General features: G+C 35.5%; 4 protein-coding genes across 8 annotated transcripts in view; 3 read left to right on the top strand and 1 right to left on the bottom strand.

The window, feature by feature from the left end:
* Positions 1-820, top strand: part of LOC106176880 (uncharacterized) — a 2,289-nt gene extending 1,469 nt beyond the window's left edge. For both annotated transcript variants that reach the window (XM_013559448.2, XM_013559447.2), the window contains exon 4: positions 62-820. In XM_013559448.2, coding sequence (XP_013414902.2) covers positions 62-620 — 559 coding nt within the window. In that variant the 3' untranslated portion in view covers positions 621-820. The remainder of the gene's footprint in view (positions 1-61) is intronic.
* Positions 1-11,324, bottom strand: part of LOC106176878 (uncharacterized) — a 23,139-nt gene extending 11,815 nt beyond the window's left edge. Inside the window, exons 1-6 of one of the 2 annotated variants that reach the window (XM_013559442.2) lie at positions 11,157-11,324; positions 9,956-10,040; positions 9,321-9,511; positions 8,600-8,716; positions 8,050-8,320; positions 6,150-6,235 (exon numbers count right to left, since the gene is read on the bottom strand). In XM_013559442.2, coding sequence (XP_013414896.2) covers positions 6,150-6,235; positions 8,050-8,320; positions 8,600-8,716; positions 9,321-9,511; positions 9,956-10,040; positions 11,157-11,191 — 785 coding nt within the window. In that variant the 5' untranslated portion in view covers positions 11,192-11,324. The remainder of the gene's footprint in view (positions 1-6,149; positions 6,236-8,049; positions 8,321-8,599; positions 8,717-9,320; positions 9,512-9,955; positions 10,041-11,156) is intronic. The other variant, XM_087016699.1, reaches the window with a different exon arrangement.
* On the top strand, positions 3,060-5,584 carry LOC106176879 (uncharacterized). 3 transcript variants are annotated; one of them, XM_013559445.2, is made up of 4 exons: positions 3,060-3,205; positions 3,522-3,658; positions 4,049-4,253; positions 4,415-5,584. In XM_013559445.2, exons 1-4 carry the CDS (start codon positions 3,144-3,146, stop codon positions 4,956-4,958), a joined length of 948 nt encoding a protein of 315 aa, XP_013414899.2. In that variant the 5' UTR covers positions 3,060-3,143; the 3' UTR covers positions 4,959-5,584. The 3 variants fall into 3 exon arrangements, with proteins under 3 accessions (XP_013414899.2, XP_013414900.2, XP_086872826.1); XM_013559446.2 differs by having other exon boundaries at positions 3,099-3,205; positions 3,479-3,658; XM_087016700.1 differs by having other exon boundaries at positions 3,100-3,257.
* On the top strand, positions 11,325-17,270 carry LOC106176881 (prefoldin subunit 2). The gene is made up of 3 exons (XM_013559449.3): positions 11,325-11,489; positions 15,683-15,806; positions 16,509-17,270. The coding sequence occupies exons 1-3, from the start codon at positions 11,338-11,340 to the stop codon at positions 16,674-16,676; spliced, it is 444 nt and encodes a 147-aa protein (XP_013414903.2). The 5' UTR covers positions 11,325-11,337; the 3' UTR covers positions 16,677-17,270.

Here is a 17,270-nt window from a genome sequence, read left to right as displayed (position 1 = left end):
AATGTAATGTGTTTTTAACATCAAAATGCCCCAAAATCCCTGGTAATCTTTTCCATTTCAGCCTGGACAGTGTGGGAGGGAAGTCCTTAGTTCTGAGGTCTACTTGTTTAGATGCCCAAACTAACCAGGTGCTAGCCGAGGCCAAACTGGTGATGGTGTCTGTCAACCTGACCACCAGAAAGAGTGTTCCACTTCCAAAGGAGGAGTTCAGTCACCTGAGCTGGAGTCAACAAAGCACAAGCAAGCTAACCATGCTGAAACCTGCCAAAACACCACCTGACGCCTTTCATAAAGAAATTATAGTTGTCCCCAGCAACATAGATCACAACGGACATGTTAACCAGTCTATCTATGTTCGTTTTTGCACTGATGTGGCTGTCCTTGCTCAGCGCGCGCAGAAGCTTAAGTACAAGTTTACAAAATATATAGATGAATATAAAGTTAAAAGTATGCAGTGTCTGTATTTAAGTGAAAGTGATTTAGATGATAAACTCGTGGTGTATGTATGGGATGAATCAAATTCTGGAAATGTCCATTTCGACATTGAAAATAATACAAAGGGGAAACGTTCATTTCACTGCTGCATGGAGTTTTACAGTGCTGATAAAGCAAAACTTTGAAACTATTTCCATATCTGATAGGTATTTCTGATGAGAGACATAACAGTTTTCATCCAAGACATCCCAGCCTTATGACTTAGCATAAACTCAAGTCAACCTGTAAGGATATATGGCAGAAAAGCAAGTGTGGTGCAGCAAAAAATACCGGCAGAATTTATCTACCAACATTTTCCTGTTCCCCCCCCCCCCCCCCCCCTTTAAGTTCTGTTGAACTAGATCCCATTCCCACAGATTTTAGATCTATCCCTGTGGGGAGTCTCACTAGATTACTGTCAGCTTAGCTGGCTTAAGCGTCTGTCCTGCCTACTTAAAGCTGTAAGGGGGTAATTAACTACCGTGCGCACTCGGCTAGCATCAATTTAGCGTGAACCCCAAGGGAGTTATGTCGATCCAGATGGGTCGATCTAAATCTCTGGGAATGTACTCTTAGACCCCATTTCCAGAGATAAGATCGATCCAACTAGATCGACCTAACTCCCTGGGGGTTCACGCTAAATAGCTGTCAGCCGAGCGGGCACGAAAGTTAATTACCCCCTCACAGCTTGTAGTAGGCGGGACGGACATTTAAACCAGATTATCTGACAGTAATCTAGTGAGACTCCCCACGGGGATAGATCGATCTAAAATCTATGGGAATGCGCCCTAAGTCTCTTTCACAATGGTAGGAGATCAAGATGTTTTGGGTATCATTTCCATTTTGCTTTTTACAAGATACAAGTGTATTCTCATGGACTGGTTGACAGTATAGAGAAAGATAACAACTGACACAGCAGCTAACATGTGTATGTTTATGCCAGTGAGCCTTACCTGACGTGTCAACAATTATTTCAATCAATTTTCCTTAATTTGAGAGTAAAATTTTATTTTCAGATTTGAAATGTTGCTCGTATTTTTAAAGTATTGTATAGTTAAAATGGATACTGATAAAGTATCTTGGTAGTCATTTGTTTCTATCATACTTCCTTACAACTGAGTGAATATTGTGAGCCATCTAGTAAAATAAGAATAATAAATATAAATAATGCTGTTCTAACACAAGTCTATTCAAAGCAAATGGCTGAAACTTTGGGACATATATTGTAAAAACTTCAGCAAGTTTTAGAAAAAACATGGGTCATTGCTAAAATAAGTAAATAATACAGAGTCAACAGTTCACTTTGAATGTTTTCTTTTTGTTAATGTCTTGGGTTGTCCTGCATAGAGTAGATACATGAGAGCTTCGCAATTAGACAACTGAAATTGCTTCAACTCATCAGTCTAATATACAAGTACATAACATGATGAAACACAAATCAACAGCTGAAAAAAAAACTTTATAGATTTCATGTGATTGGACTTTTCAATGTTAGGATCATGTGAAATGGATTTTAATCAATGAACATTATTTGCTTCACATACATAACATAAGCCAGGTATAACTAGTATGCTGACAGTCCAATTTAACCTGCATAAAAAAATTGTGGGACTTGACAGTTTTTAACCTACCAAGCTCTGCACAAAACTGGATTTTTAAAATAATGGCAAGTAGCTTTAGACTGTGGATCAGGTAAAAGAGGCAAAATCATCTTAAATAGCACTATTCATGAAGTTAACTAACACAAGCCTCAAGTCATGGTTAAAACAGTATCAAGGAAGATTTCATTCTTTTTCACAGTCTGTTGATAATCAAATTTTTGGTTATCTCAATATTAATAAGTATTTTTAAATTGATACTTCCAAATACTAAAGCAGTATTACATGTTAGAAAAAAAAGTAACATGCAGCCAAACCGTGGTTAAACATAAAAAAAGTCTCAGCTCGTTAATCAACATATGAATTTTGTTTAGTCTACGTAATATAAACGAGTTAGGCCTTATATTCCCCATCATTATTTTACTAACATTAAAACAAGACTAATGAATGGACACTTATCATCTCAAATCTTTTGAAATTATGCAGTGAGTCCACTTTTTTAGTAACCTGCGTCATATACCCATTCCAAAAAAAAATAATAATAATAATAACATCACCTGTTGGAGATACGGAATGTTCAAAGACTGAAGAAATAATAAAAATTTAATGCACTTCCATCAATGTCTGGTTGTCCTTAGCAGTCAATTTCTAGCATCAGCTTTTCATAATCAATGTCATATAACAGGTATAGTTTAAAATATTAGTTTCTCCTTCAGTGGAAGGGGGGATCTGAAAACCCTCCTAGGTTAAATAAATCTGTTAAAAACCAAACTCTTTTTTTCAACCAAATATTCCATGAAATAAAAAATAGTCTTGTCTTAATATAAAATGCAAAATTCCTCTGAAAAAAAATCATGATTTAGCTTAAATTGTAACTTGGAATTGCACCATCCCAATTAGAATTTTTTTTCAATCCAACAGGAAAAAGAAGCTTCACTTTCCAAATGCAACAAGTATACATAAGATCAAGCCATAATATCAGAGGTTCACAAGTCTGCCAACAGATGGCACTGCAGAGGGATAACACTAAAAGGGGTCAAGGTCACTTTAGCAGCCTGCCAAAGAAATGTTATGGCTATATTGCTAAGGCAGAGATGTGCTAGAAGTGTGCCTCATTTATGCACAATGAGTTTGTAAGTTGGTCTGTACATTCTCCAAGATTATCACCATTAGTTTGACTAGATGGTATGTCAGTGCACTAGATAACATACAGGTGCTAAGAGTAAGATGCACTAAGGGGAAAAAGTTTTCAACTGTCTCATTTACTGTCCATAAGTAACTGTTCATAAATTTCAACACTACCCTTGTTTTGTCAAATCCACCTAGTTTTCTTCCTTCTGCAGCTTCTTATTATGTATACAATAATAACATCACAAAATTATCTTCTCTTTATATTTTATATCCAGAACTTACAGATCCATTGCTGTTATTTGTATGTTTTGGATGTAGGTCAGGAAAGCATGTAGATGACCACATGTATGACACACCCCTGCTGTCCAGTATCCAGCTGAAGAATGACCACAAAGGGCTAGTGGCTTCTGTAGTACTGCCTGGACTAGACTTTGGATCAATCAATAAAAGAACAAGTACGTGTGCATGATAGTGCATGTGTTTATCTATGTGAGAGAGAGAGAGAGAGAGAGAGAGAGACGTGGCAGGTTTTAGAACACACCATCCTAAAAAATTAAGGTTTATATATATATATATATATATATATATATATATATATATATATATAACTTTCATATTGTTCATAATCATATAATTCTTTGGAATGGTGAATTGATTTTCAATCTTTTACACAATTGTAGACTTCTTTTTGAAAGTGTTACACAAATTATTTTATGATATTTTTTCGAGAAATAGTAATTGATCTAGTAAATGTTTACATTGTGGTAATAAGCATATATATATATATATATATATATATATATATATATATATATATATATGGAATACTATTGTACATATTCCAGAGTTTATGTCCCTATTTTCTATGAGTAACAACTTTGAACTAGCAAGAATGCAGTCGATGCAGGCAGCCAACTTTATAGAGATAGGAAAAATGCTGAAAGAGAATAATCTTCTACAGTTCTTAATTGCTGGCCAGTATTACTTCTCTCCTGGATTCTTTATACCATTTCCTAGAAACATAGAGCAGCCCGTTTTATATCAGCACAGGTATGTATGTATATATATATATATATATGCTGCTGATAAAAGCACAATTTGTTTTCTATAAAACCAAGCTGAAAATATTGTCAAATGTCACCATGCCATATTTTTACCACACATTTTTCTATATATGATGTACATTTTGATTTTCTGTCTTTGCTTTACAGAGTGCACCACTTGGGGAAATCTTCCTACAGTTTATCAGGTCTGTGCAAGCTGCCAAATAGTGATGAAAGCATTGCAGAGATTGTCTGTTCAGTTGTGACTGTAGATAAATATACCCGCAAAAGCAGCCCTCTCCCGGATTGGTTCAGGACTCGTTTCCATGACAACACTAAAGTTCCCCACCCAACTACCCTGAAGCCATTGAAAAGTATTCCAGCTGAGGCATTTTGTCATGATTTAACTGTAAGACCTAGTGATACTGATGAAAATGGACATACAAATCAGGCTGTTTATATCAAATACTGCAGCAATACTAAATACTTGGCTGCCACGTCCAATCTTCTGCCACCAAACTATATTGACAATGATCACAAGGTGAAGGTCATTGACACCCTGTATACCAGAGAGACTTCAACTGGAGACAAGCTCAAGTGTTATGTGTGGCAGGGAAAACCCAGGGTGCTGCACTTTCAGGTCCACAAAGATTCCGAGCCAATATTCCACGCTAATATGGAGTTTGATGGAACTGTGACATCTAATCTGTGAACTTAAGCAAGTCTACTAAAATTATGTATCAGTTATTATAGTGAAACACAATGCAGCCATGTTGCAACCAAAGCACAAGACTTCAGGGTCAATCATGATTCATAAGAAGTCTATGCAAATGCATGAATTCTGTGAACCTGTGATGTCAAGTTTTTAAACTATTTGTTATATTTTAGAACTCATTTTTATCATTGAATAGTAAACAACAAATGTATATATTTCTTTAAAAGTCAAGTTGTCAAAGTAATGATGACAATGAATTCAAAGAATCTGTGAAGTGAAGTCTGCACTCTAAATATGATAACACTAAATATAGACCTGCTTTTTATTAACAGAAGTGCAAAAGGCCCCTGTTTAGGAAGGGCTATCACTACCCTCATTACAATTAAACAGTGCATAGGATGTAATGTTTCTATTACAACTAATTTCTACAAGCTTCAAGTGTGGTTTGGTTTGGCCCATCCAAACAGATCTGACAACCTGACACACAGGTGTGCCTGTCAATGTTGAAGTCAGTGAGTGTTAAACATAGCATTAAATGCTGCTATAACCCTGCTCATTTACATGTACTACATGGAGATAACTGATGTAATTCACTTGCATAAAAAAATTGGTAACAGTGCTGAGAGGCTGCCTTTTTGTCTTTAGTTTTTGAAGTGAGCTGCCATTAGATCATGTATTCCTCACTCCCTAAAATGGCAAGAAAAAGAGACAAGAAACATATCCAGATTCACATCACAGTCTTTTTCTTTTTGTCAAGAATCGCCACTTAAAGACAAAGACTGGGTTCTCATACCTAGATCGCTCTAACAGGATCGATCTATTTCAGAGGGGTTTCTTGCTAAATTGCTTTCAGCTTAAGCGGCTTAGATGTCCGGCACACCTATTAAAGCTGCTAAACGATAATTAATTACCCCCTAGCAGCTTTAACAGGAGTGACATCTATACCCCTTAAGTTGATTGCAATTAAGGAAGAATCCCCTTGGGGTCTGGGAAGCACTTTGCACGCTTTTGAATATTCCCCATAGTTGTATTTTTAACCTGAAAAGCTTCTTACATTTCCTAATTCAGACCTTATAGACAATAACATCCCTAAAATGTTTATCTAAAGTGTACTGCAGCACCCACTCTACATCAACATTGCCACTATTGTTATCCTATTCCAGGCAACACCCACTTGCTTCCTCTTACCTCCTTTCCAATAACCGGTCAGTTTTTTCTTGCAGCATTTTAATGGACTCTTCCTCTTCCTGGAACCACTGTGGCCTCGATGTGTTCTGAAATCACATTTACCAGTACTTACATCACAACAATTATGTTGCAAACTATGTCCCATAATTTTATTATTCATAAAACAATCCAGACAGAACATAAATTGCAGAGTATGACATAAAAAAAAAAACAAAAAACACTGCAACTTTTGCTAGGACTATTAGTTAAATTAAATGATATTTTGTAGAAATTCATAGTATCTAAAACACCACAGCTCTGTTATATTTCACTGCTCACTATACCATCTAGAAATGTTCATTATACCAAGCCTTTGCCAGAAACTGATTATTTACTGCCTTTCATTCTTTTGGATAACAGATAATGTTTCGTCAGAAATGTTTTGGCTACCTAGCTACAGTAAAAATGATTTATTAATGCTGAGCCAAGCTATTGATATCTGCATGCTTACCCACTGACCTACCAGCACTAAGAACAAAGCACATTTCTTTGTTTGCTTTAGCCAAGAACAAGTAAAAGGACTAAGACCCCATTCCCAGAGATTAGATCGATCTACTTTAGATCGACCTAACTCCTAAATAGCTGTCAGCCAAGCTGGCACGAAAGTTAATTACCCCCTTACAGCTTGTAGTAGGCGGGATGGACATTTAAGCTGGATTATCTGACAGTAATCTAGTGAGACTCCCTGTGGGGATAGATCGATCTAAAAGCTCTGGGAATACGCCCTAAGTAAACTTTAAGGATATTATCAGCCTTTGGCAGAAACTGATTATTTACTGCCTTTCATTCTTTTGGATAACAGATAAATCTTCAGTGTTCAGTGACTTAATTTTAATTAAAATTAACATTGACACACATCATCTTATGAGTGATGTCATTCTTGCAATTTTGAGATAAAAGTTTTAAAAAATGCTTTCTATAATTTCTCCTTTACCTTAGCACCCAAAAACACATTTTCATGCCGGCTTAATGACAACATTTGGTACTGTCGAACCCTGCCAGCGATTTTTCTTAAAAGCCTTACTAGTGCGTTAGTTCAGATTTTATCAATGATAAAGCAAAATGATCCCTTTGTTTAATGAAAATCTGTAATCAGGAGCACGTAACTCCATAACAAAAGCATTAAAGCCAAAATGATAGCACGAGATTGTAGTCCATTGCCAATTTCCGTGATAAAATCTTTTTCAGGGATGAAGTTATGCCCCATATCAATTTCTCTCTCACTTTAGATATGAAAGGTGTTAAATTGACGATAAAAAAGCATTGAATTGCCTATGATTATACTTTGCAACAAGAAATATAAATGTTGATATTTTATATTTTCGAGAATATTTTTATTGTTTTTTAAAATCAACACAAAGACAGATGCATTATTGAATAATTAGACGCAGGAGAAACCTCATTTTCTGTATCTGAATGATAATAAAGGCTTACAATACCCTTGAGAGACATCTACAACTTTTGGTATATGAAACTGTATTAAGATCATAACTTTTTTTTTCTAATTCCCTGTTCACGCTACACAAAAGGAAAATTATGTTTCAAATAAAATCAGACAAAAAAATAACAGTATGGACAGTCAAATAAGTGGCACCATTTCTTGTACGCACAAATTTTCTGTACAGGGCATGTGTGATTGTTCAAACAGGAAGTGGCAGCTGAATTTTCAGCTTGGGATTCACTTTGCTGTGTGTGTGAAAAGGGAAACCAATCAAACTTTTCGCCTGAAATTCTAATTAAAATATTTTCATTATCTTAAAAATAAACCTCTGTTTCCTGTTTTCCCTTCTTGTAATTTATCACTATAATTGTAAGGTTTCTAAATTTTCCTCACAAACACCAAAACAACTGTCATACATACCACAGATGAAGACAACTTTTCTGCTACATATGGTCTGCTAGTGCCTGACCATGGCCTTGAACCTTCTCTTTTTACTGGTGAAACCGGGCGTTGCCTCACTGTTTTATTTCCTCCCAGGGGTTCACCAGAATCTCTGGGGGTGGAGCTACTGCTTGGGTCTGGGGTTAGTGCAGAAGAAGACAGCCACCAGAAGTCATTAGGGTCTGTTAGTTTTTTACTCTTTCTTTCCTCTTTGCTGAGAGGTTTGCCATGACGAAAACGATCAATGTATCTATGACAGGAAAAGGTCAAATACATTACAGATAGAAAATAGCAATTTAAACATTTTTCTAATCATGAGAACTGAAAATCATGCTAGGCAAAGATGTTTTTGAAAAGTATTAACATATTTAAATTTGAATTGGATATCATTTTATCTACTCACTGTTATAACAAATAAATTAACAAAAAAAAAATTCATTAAAAAACATCAGTATAAAACACATCTCTAATTATCATATATGGCAACACAAATTACAATCAATCATTGCCAATGTTCATAAAAGGTTACCTCTGCAAGGTTGTTCTTGGCTGTGTGGGTTCTGCTGACTGCCTACCACCTACTAGTACTGTTGGTCTTAATGAAGGAGTTGAGGTTTCTGATACTGGGCTGATGTACTCTGGAATACTAGAAATGAAATGGTATAATTAATTAATAATATAATACAATATCACAAATCTCAGTGAACGCACAATAGGACTTAAGGGTTCAAGAAAACTTGAGAGACTGCTTATTGTATGTACTCAAGTGAAGAAACCAATGCAAGCTGTTCAAATAATCCCATGTAAAGACAAAAGAAATTCACAATAAGATATACTCAGATTTAGCAACATTCAGAAAAATATAGTCTTTAAAAACACAGAGCTGTACAGGTTATATCTTAAGAGCAAACTCTACACAGCTACTTGTGCTTTTTTCACACTAAACTCTCACAGGTACATGTACCCCAAGGTTAATTTTTTTCCAGAAAATGAAAAACAATCAAATGTTTCATTCAGTTTCATGTTAAATGTTAAAATATTTTTCAACAGTTAAATCTCAGCTGAGATTTTGTTTTTACATGCAATTTTAAAATGCACTGCCAAAATTACATTACCCCTAATTCATTATAACCAACAGCCATTTAATGTATCAATGCCTTATTTTCCAAGTTAATACTGTGAACATTTCACTTCTATTGGACTTACACTTATTTTGATCATCTGCTATCTTCTCTCGCACTCTTACTTACCTGACAGTAGATGGTCTCTCACTAGAGGGCCAGCTCTCATCAAACTTAACTGAACTGTCATGTTTGCCAGATGTCTCCCATGTAGGTGGGGTGTTCATAGAGAACTTATCACAATCCTCCAGGAACTGCCAGCCAGAGGGGCTCATGGGGTGCTCACTTGTTGGCTGCTTCTGGGGACTTAACACCGACTGCTGAAATATATCACACAAGTATTAGTATTTTAATTTTTTAACACTTAGAGTTCAAATATATATTTTGACATTAGAGGACACAGGCATAATCTAAGGGTTTAGCTTAGCTTTCCAGCCCACAGGATGTTTGTTTAAAGAATTTCAAGTCTGAATGCAATTCCTACATAATCACTTGACTGCAGTGAGTCACTCTCATTTTTAAAAAATGGTGCATTTGATGTGCCAGATTTCTGCTGTGCATTCACCACTTACTCTAAGCCCATGACATGAAGATTGATCTCTGTTCAACAAATGCAAAATAACTAAATAAATAAATACACAGATAAAATCATTAAATTCAAATGATCATGTTTATACATATAACCCAATCATATACAGAGAAAATACATTTATCAGTAAAAACACTCGTAGTTCCATTTCTTTCTACCTCATTCTCTCCAGTACCTGTTTCTCTTCCTTGCTAAACTGTTTGTCTCTTGTGGGGTAATAATAAGCTCTGGGTAATGGAGGATCTGAGAACAAGTCATCACTGTAAAGAAACAACTCCCATGAGGATATGTTTTACTACATACATGCTTTCAGTAATTAAATTTGAAAACAGAAATAAGAGATCAAACCGTGCCCTTTATTAAGTCATCCTCTCTTAATCTAACCAATCTCACTAAGCTATCTCTTTGCACATGCATGTGCTCTCTCTCTCTCTATTAGGATCGGCCAGAATGTACAAAAGTCTAGGGAGCAGTAAGGCTTTAGCGTTCCAATGCTGACCTCAGTGTTCACTGTGGAGTAATAGCACCAGTGCAAGATGTCTAAGTGCAGGAGATGTGATGCATTCATTAGAAAACCCAGCCAAGCAGTCAAGTGTTTCTTCAAAAAGTAAGAAAGGATAAAGTCCATGCTAGCATGAAAGGCATGTGTTAGCACTTCTTTTGACTATATTTGATACATGCACTGAGCTTATGCATCAAAGCAAAGGCCTCAAAAAGTATAATAGTAAAATGACCGCGAGGGCTCTCAAATATTTATCTTCACTTTCATCTGCTCAAGTCACACACTCCTAAAAAAACCCACAGAGTCAAGAGTAAGGTAAATGTGTCGATGTGGTAGTAGAAGTTGTTCTTAGTCACGTTTTAACACATGTACAGTTCCTTAATCAGTTGTTGTGAAGCAGCACATAATATAAAAACAGGTAGAATCTAAAATTATGGGAGCTCTTTTTCTTTTTATGGCATTAAACAAATAACTAGCACCACCTATTATTGTCTGTGCTCCTTACAGGTATGGTTGAAAATCATTTTAGACATCGTTTGGTTCATTTTTTAAAAAAAAATTATTTTAGTGCAATTTGCAAACACATAAAATGATACATGAATATCTTTTGATAAACTAGTAAATGGGATAGTGCAAAACTAGTACCCGCTGTCTAAATATACGTTTATCAAACATCGATAGGAATTGCAAAGAAAATTAACATTTAATTATAAAATGCCTTAGTTTGAATTTTAAAATGAAGCCTATGATTGACTCTTCATCTGACTTGCTGATTGACTTTACTTGGTCTTGAATTGCAGAGCGCAGATACGAAGTCCAGTCTGCTGCTATTTTTCATAATTTCACAGATATAAATGGAAAAATCACTTATCACCTTTTAGCTTTTACCGTTAACCATACTGAATCCATTTTAGATAACTCTTTCAAAATATCTCCAAATCCAGTCTGTATGCAGTCATTGCTTCAGTTAGCTTTACTGAGTAAGCTTCAGGGATCGAAACTTCCGCCATTTACTTGAGTCGGAAACGAGACTAACTTTGAAACGAGGCAGCATCATGGCGACAGAGAAATCAAGTACGAAGCAGGCACCTAAAGGAAAAGCACTTTCACACGAACAGATAATAGCCGGCTTCAATGAATTGCGGCAACAACAGAGAGCAGTAGCTTCTAAGTTGTCGGAGTTAGACATGGAACGGAAGGAACACGAGTGAGTAACTTTTTGATACAAAGCGAACAACACGAGGCTCTTCTCTCCCACTACGTCTACGCAGGCTACACTAATATTACTAATATTAGGCTATACTAATATTAAAACATAAATGCATGAATCCTCCAGCACTATCATCCCATAGACATAGCTTTGTATGAATTCTGGTTTAAAATTTCTTAATCTTGAAAATATTTTTTCTTTCTGTATAGTTTAATCATATAGTGTTTATAATGCATTGGAATAAAATAATATACATAGTGGCATCGCCAGGAGCATATACAGGGGCATACCCAGAATTATTTGAAGGGGGGAGATCAATAGATGCAAAGCTGACCCTCCCCCCTCATTTCGGTATTTAAGAGGGCAAACAATGCCATTTGGTGCCGTTTAAAACCATGATCCAGCTAGTCAAAATTCTAATTTCAAGAAGAGACCATTGGTGTAATTTTATTTCAGAAATCAAAGGGGGGTCAAGACTCCCCAGAGGCGGATCCATGATTATTTGAAGGGGGGGGGGTCCCTGGATGTGTAGCCAACCTCTCCTCCCTCCCCCTTTGCATGGGATCAGGCTTGGTGAAGGGCCCTGAAAACTTTTAGTATTTTGGAAGGCGAACGGTCCCATTTGGTACAGTCTTGGACATAATAAGAGAAGGACATAAAATGCGGGGAAAGATCAACGGATAATCGGCTTAACGCGAGCTCTTCGCGAAACCATGTGCGTTCAGATCACATGACCTTCCTTACAGGTACTGAGCATATGGCAGTTGTCGATGACTTTTTGTGTCATTTGGGCAGGTAGTTCCCGATAACGTGAGTCAATCCTTCGATGGATGAGACAATAAACTTATAGAGATTAAGTATCAGTACAATTTGTTCTATCAGTTTGGAAGCTATGTGAGAATTTGATATGTTTGTTCATGGAGGAATTTAAAATGCCCTATGTGGTAAAGGCAATCTTGTTTGTTGCCATAAAATGAGCATTCAAAATTGTACAATTGTAGTGTAGTATACTTGTTTTTGGCTATGATCCGATTGGAAAATATTTCTAGTGTCAAAATTTTCTCTATATGTGAGGAATTAGGCTGAGATGCAGCAATAATGAAACCTTCAATTGTGTCTTGAATTAAAATGATGCAATTTCTCTCTGATTTCTTAGGCTCGCTGACATTTCTTTTAGGCTGGTATTTTTTATGCACCCTTTAAATAAAGATGACATCAACACCGCTGTATACTTTATATATAAATGTATATATCGTGCTACTTGCTAAAATATGCGCGATTTTTTGGATGATAATTTAATTATTTTACTCTCTATATTGGCTCTTGTTGCAATATGGCACCACATGCATTTGTGACACACAAAAACGCACCTGTAATGCCTTTTAATATTCCTTTATCAAAGTTTACATCAACACTTTTGTGAACTGTATTTATATATATGTTCATTTTACCGGCTAACGTCTTCTCGAATTTAGGGATGCTAATTAATATTTTTTTACCCTCCATATCGGTTCTCGTTGCAATATGGCAAAACACATACATTTGTGACACACAAAAATGCACCCAGGGTGCTTTGAATATCCTTTTATCAAAGTTGACATCAACACTTAAATGAACTGTAAATATATGTTCATTTAACCAGCTATTGGCTGCTCGAATTTGGGGATGTTAATTGATAATTTCTTTACTCTCAATATCGGCTTTCGTTGGAAAATGGCACCACACATGAATCAGCTGATACATTGCTCTAAAATCAGTTATATATCAGCTCAACATATATCAATACAATCTTGGAAACAATAACAAGTGTAGACAAACGCCAGAGCCCGTTTTAATGAGGTAACAGGAGTAGCATGGCTCCTTTTTATTCAAGCCCATTTTATTTTCTGTACTGAAGACTGACTGGATGATGACATTGATTCTGTACCAAATAGCACTGTAGAAAAATTGTCATGGTTTGGCTTGCCAGAGGCATGCCTGTGTGCATGTAGAAAAAAATCAAGTCTGTGACCCTGGTAGAGGGTAGTTTCATACCAACTCTGAGCAACATCAAACTTGGCTTTCATTGTTTTTTGGGGGTATAGGACTTGTCTATTTAATGAATTTTGTTTAAATTTAAAACTGATTTTGGGTTTTGGTAAACTAGTATTCTACAGTTATTTTCTGTGGATTTTGTATTGATTATTAGATCAAACATTTCACCTAATATATTTGAACTATATTGGCTTCCCATATGACAGAGAATTGTTTTTAAATTACTGCAGCTGTTTGTTTTTAAATTCACCAGTCGAGAGGCAAATGCCCTTCATTTTTTAACTCTGTGCTACATCCAAGTTCAGCCAATCTCACCAGGTCCACCAAATCCTCCTCCACTCTTTGCTTTACCAGAAATGACAACAGAAAAACAACTAAAACCTATGGCCACAGGGCATCTTCAATTGCAGCAGCAATTTTATGGAATGAACTACCCTTACACATTCGGGCTATTGATAGTATTGAGGTTTTTAAAAAAGACTTGAAAGCATTCTTATTTGAACGGTACTTCAATTTAAATTTAATACTTGAAATTATATATTTTCTCATTTTATCAGAAAGAGTTTTATTGTTTAGACTATTAATTTTAAAACCAGCATTAATCATTTTTAAATTAATAGTGTGGTTTTTAAAAATTATTATTATTATTATTCTCAGCAGTAAAATATGACAGACATGAGTTTTTTCTGCAGAAAAGCAGAATTCTGTGTATTTTAATTCTGATGGTTCTTGAGATTCGTCAAGGTTAGGTGTTGAGTCCCCCCCCCCCCCCCCCCCCCTTTTTTTTTTTAATCTAGGCTCATGTCTGATATTAGCTGTTTTTATAATTACAGTGTTTACTTTACAGCAAACCAACTCCAGCCTTATAATTAGCTACTGTATGTGAAAGTCATAATTTTGTGGTTGCTAGAAGCATGTGCATGGCACCATGTTGAATGGGCATTCTGTAAAGTTGCCTTTTCTCTTTTAAAGATGCATATGAAGTAAATTTTTGTCACAAAAGCCTACCAAATGCCAGCATATAATTTCAAGTAGTATAACTAAGAGAATTACCAAAAGGCACTTTTTAATTTTACCCGAAAAATGATATTTGAACGGATTTTTCTGCCAGCATTCTATGCTGTATATTAGTGGGACAGAAAAGTAGTTCACGAAAGCAGGTTAAATTTCTGACCAAAAATTTTAAGAAAGGAGCAGTCTAGAGCTCTTTTATGGCTGATTGAGTGATTTATTCAGTTTATCTTTTGGCATGCTGAATTTATTTGAGCTGTATAAGAAACTAGTAGAGGTGAATATGTGTTACTGGGAATCCACACTCCAACTATGCTCCGTTCATATGTACTTTTAACAGTTTTAAATACCGTTTAAAACAATATGGACAATAATATTTTACAATAAAAAGGTTTGAAAATGGGTATCTTTATTATTATTGACATATATTTTGAATACATTTGGAAAGCAATGCACACAAGTTGCACCAGCTTAAGCGTCCAGGCTTCATTAGATCTTGTACAGGTGTACCCAAGATGAATTGGTTCTGTTGTTGAGTATGTTTGTCCAGTTCAGCACCCTGAACTAACCACAGAGAAGTCAAAATTGGGAAAGATTAAGAGTTTTACAGGATATTTTGACATAGAATATATTACAAAATTTTCAGATGTGTACAGTGTACCTTATGGATTATCTTTCCAGGCTTACCATATGCCTTGTGTATAATCTTTCTTTGAGAAAATAAAGAATGAGTCTCAGAAAGATAAACTCGACTATCACTCGACTATCATTTAATCACCAAATTCCAAAAAATTTAAAGAATAAACACTACATAATGCCAAATTTAAAAACAAGTCTGTTGACAACATGGTTTTCCTCTTATTTGAGAAAATTTTTATTTATTGCTTAAAAAATGAATCTTATTTTATGTATTTCAGTGTTTATCCTCACTAACTGCTTTCATATTACTTCAACCTTTTCATTGCTCTGACTTGAATAAACTTCTTATAATTGTTGGTTCATCAAAAACTGATAAAAAAATCAATCTGAACAAGGAGATTTTAGAAATACCAAAGAATTGATTGCTATATTTTGATGTATTTATAAATTCATTCATATGTACTTTATAGGAGTTGATATTGATTACTATATGCTGTATTTTCCAGGCTTGTGGTTGAAGCTCTGAAGGACGTGGCCCCAGAGAGGAGGTGTTTTCGCATGGTGGGGGGAGTGTTGGTGGAGAGAACTGTCCAGGATGTTCTTCCAGCACTGACAGCTAATAAAGAACAGGTAAACACTTAGTGCAGGATCAAAGGCTGTGATTATCTTTGTCAGATACTATTACTAGTAGTTTTATTAGTTCTATTTCCTCCTTTTCCTCAAAAATTTACGTACTATAAAATAAAATCAACTAACTTAAGGCTTTCTGTTTGAAAATTCTCTCAATGCTTAATGATATTGCCTCTGTCATGGCAGAACTTAGATGGCTACCAGCTCAACAGGGAATTTACCAGCAGTTATTTCAAACTCACTCCTCTTATGCACACATATTTTTTCAGCTATCAATTTTGCTTCTTATTTATTTTTTGTTTTTTATTTATAATTTACTTCTTTTTACAAGTTTTGATACAGTATTTAACCAAATAAGTTTTGGGTGAATGAAAGCCTTTTATGTGGCTCCAGTGCCATATTGATTAGCTAATTATGTGTCATAAAATATTTGGGGTCAATTTCAACAGGCCCCCCAAGTCTGGGAGGTTTTTGGCATGTCTGCATCAGTCTGGAAGGCTGTCATTCAGGACAATTCTGACACGGTGTTTGGACATGCATTTTTGTATTGAATGTGATATGTTTATCATAAATACTATTTTGTCAAATATATATATATAAATCATGTAAAGTGGTATTAAATGAAAATTTTTATAATGGCTAGCATCTGAAAAATATGACTATAATGTTTGAGATAGTTCGCTGTTATTTTTCATTTTTCAGATTGCCAAACTGATAGAAACCTTAACACATCAGTTAGAAGTGAAGGGGAAAGAAATAAACGAGTACCGCAGTAAATATAATCTTCATGTACGAGGAGAAGATGAGCAGAAACCTTCAGAAAAGACTGAAGCAAAAAGTAGTGGTGTTTTAGTGGCTGGAGATTCTTAGTGCATGTTAACATCAGAGACCATCAATGCCTCCTAGTAAGGTTTGAGAACAGCGTCCTGTCCTTTCATAGCCTGTTCCAGGAATAAGCAGTGGTCAGAATGCTGGAAATGGTTGAAGTTACTAAAGTGCAGCAAGTTGGTTCTTTGTTCTGGCATTAACTGAAAAAAAATGTCATGAAGTCTACACTTACAGGGCATCAGTGGCATGCTCTTGGAAAAGAAATGATTTAAAAATGATAATGTCATGAAGAAATGGATCCTTGTGTTTCAGGGTCAAGATGGTCGTCTGTTTTCTGTTTAGGTAATTATCGTTTCATGATGGTTATTGAATTCTTGACAAGGAAAAATGCACTCATCTCAGTACATATGGTACATTTGGCGTGTTTTCTATGATAGAGTAGCAGGTATCTGAAAATTAACTGACTGCTTTTTAAAAGAACTAGACCTGAAGAAAGACACTGCCTTTTGTGAGGTAAAAAATGACAGGGTTTAGTGTACTGGATACGTGAATGGTTTGATTTTGTATAAGCTGTTTATGTAATAGTATATGTGGTAACCAGGTATGCAGTGTGTGAAATAAACAGTGTGAACTGCA

The sequence above is a fragment of the Lingula anatina genome, chromosome 7 (genome assembly GCF_051362555.1).
Source record: "Lingula anatina isolate TDL-2025a chromosome 7, LinAna3.0, whole genome shotgun sequence".
Classification (NCBI taxonomy): Eukaryota; Metazoa; Brachiopoda; class Lingulata; order Lingulida; family Lingulidae; genus Lingula; species Lingula anatina.
The sequence above is the reverse complement of the archived record's forward strand: the minus strand, read 5'-3'. Positions and strand labels throughout refer to the sequence as shown.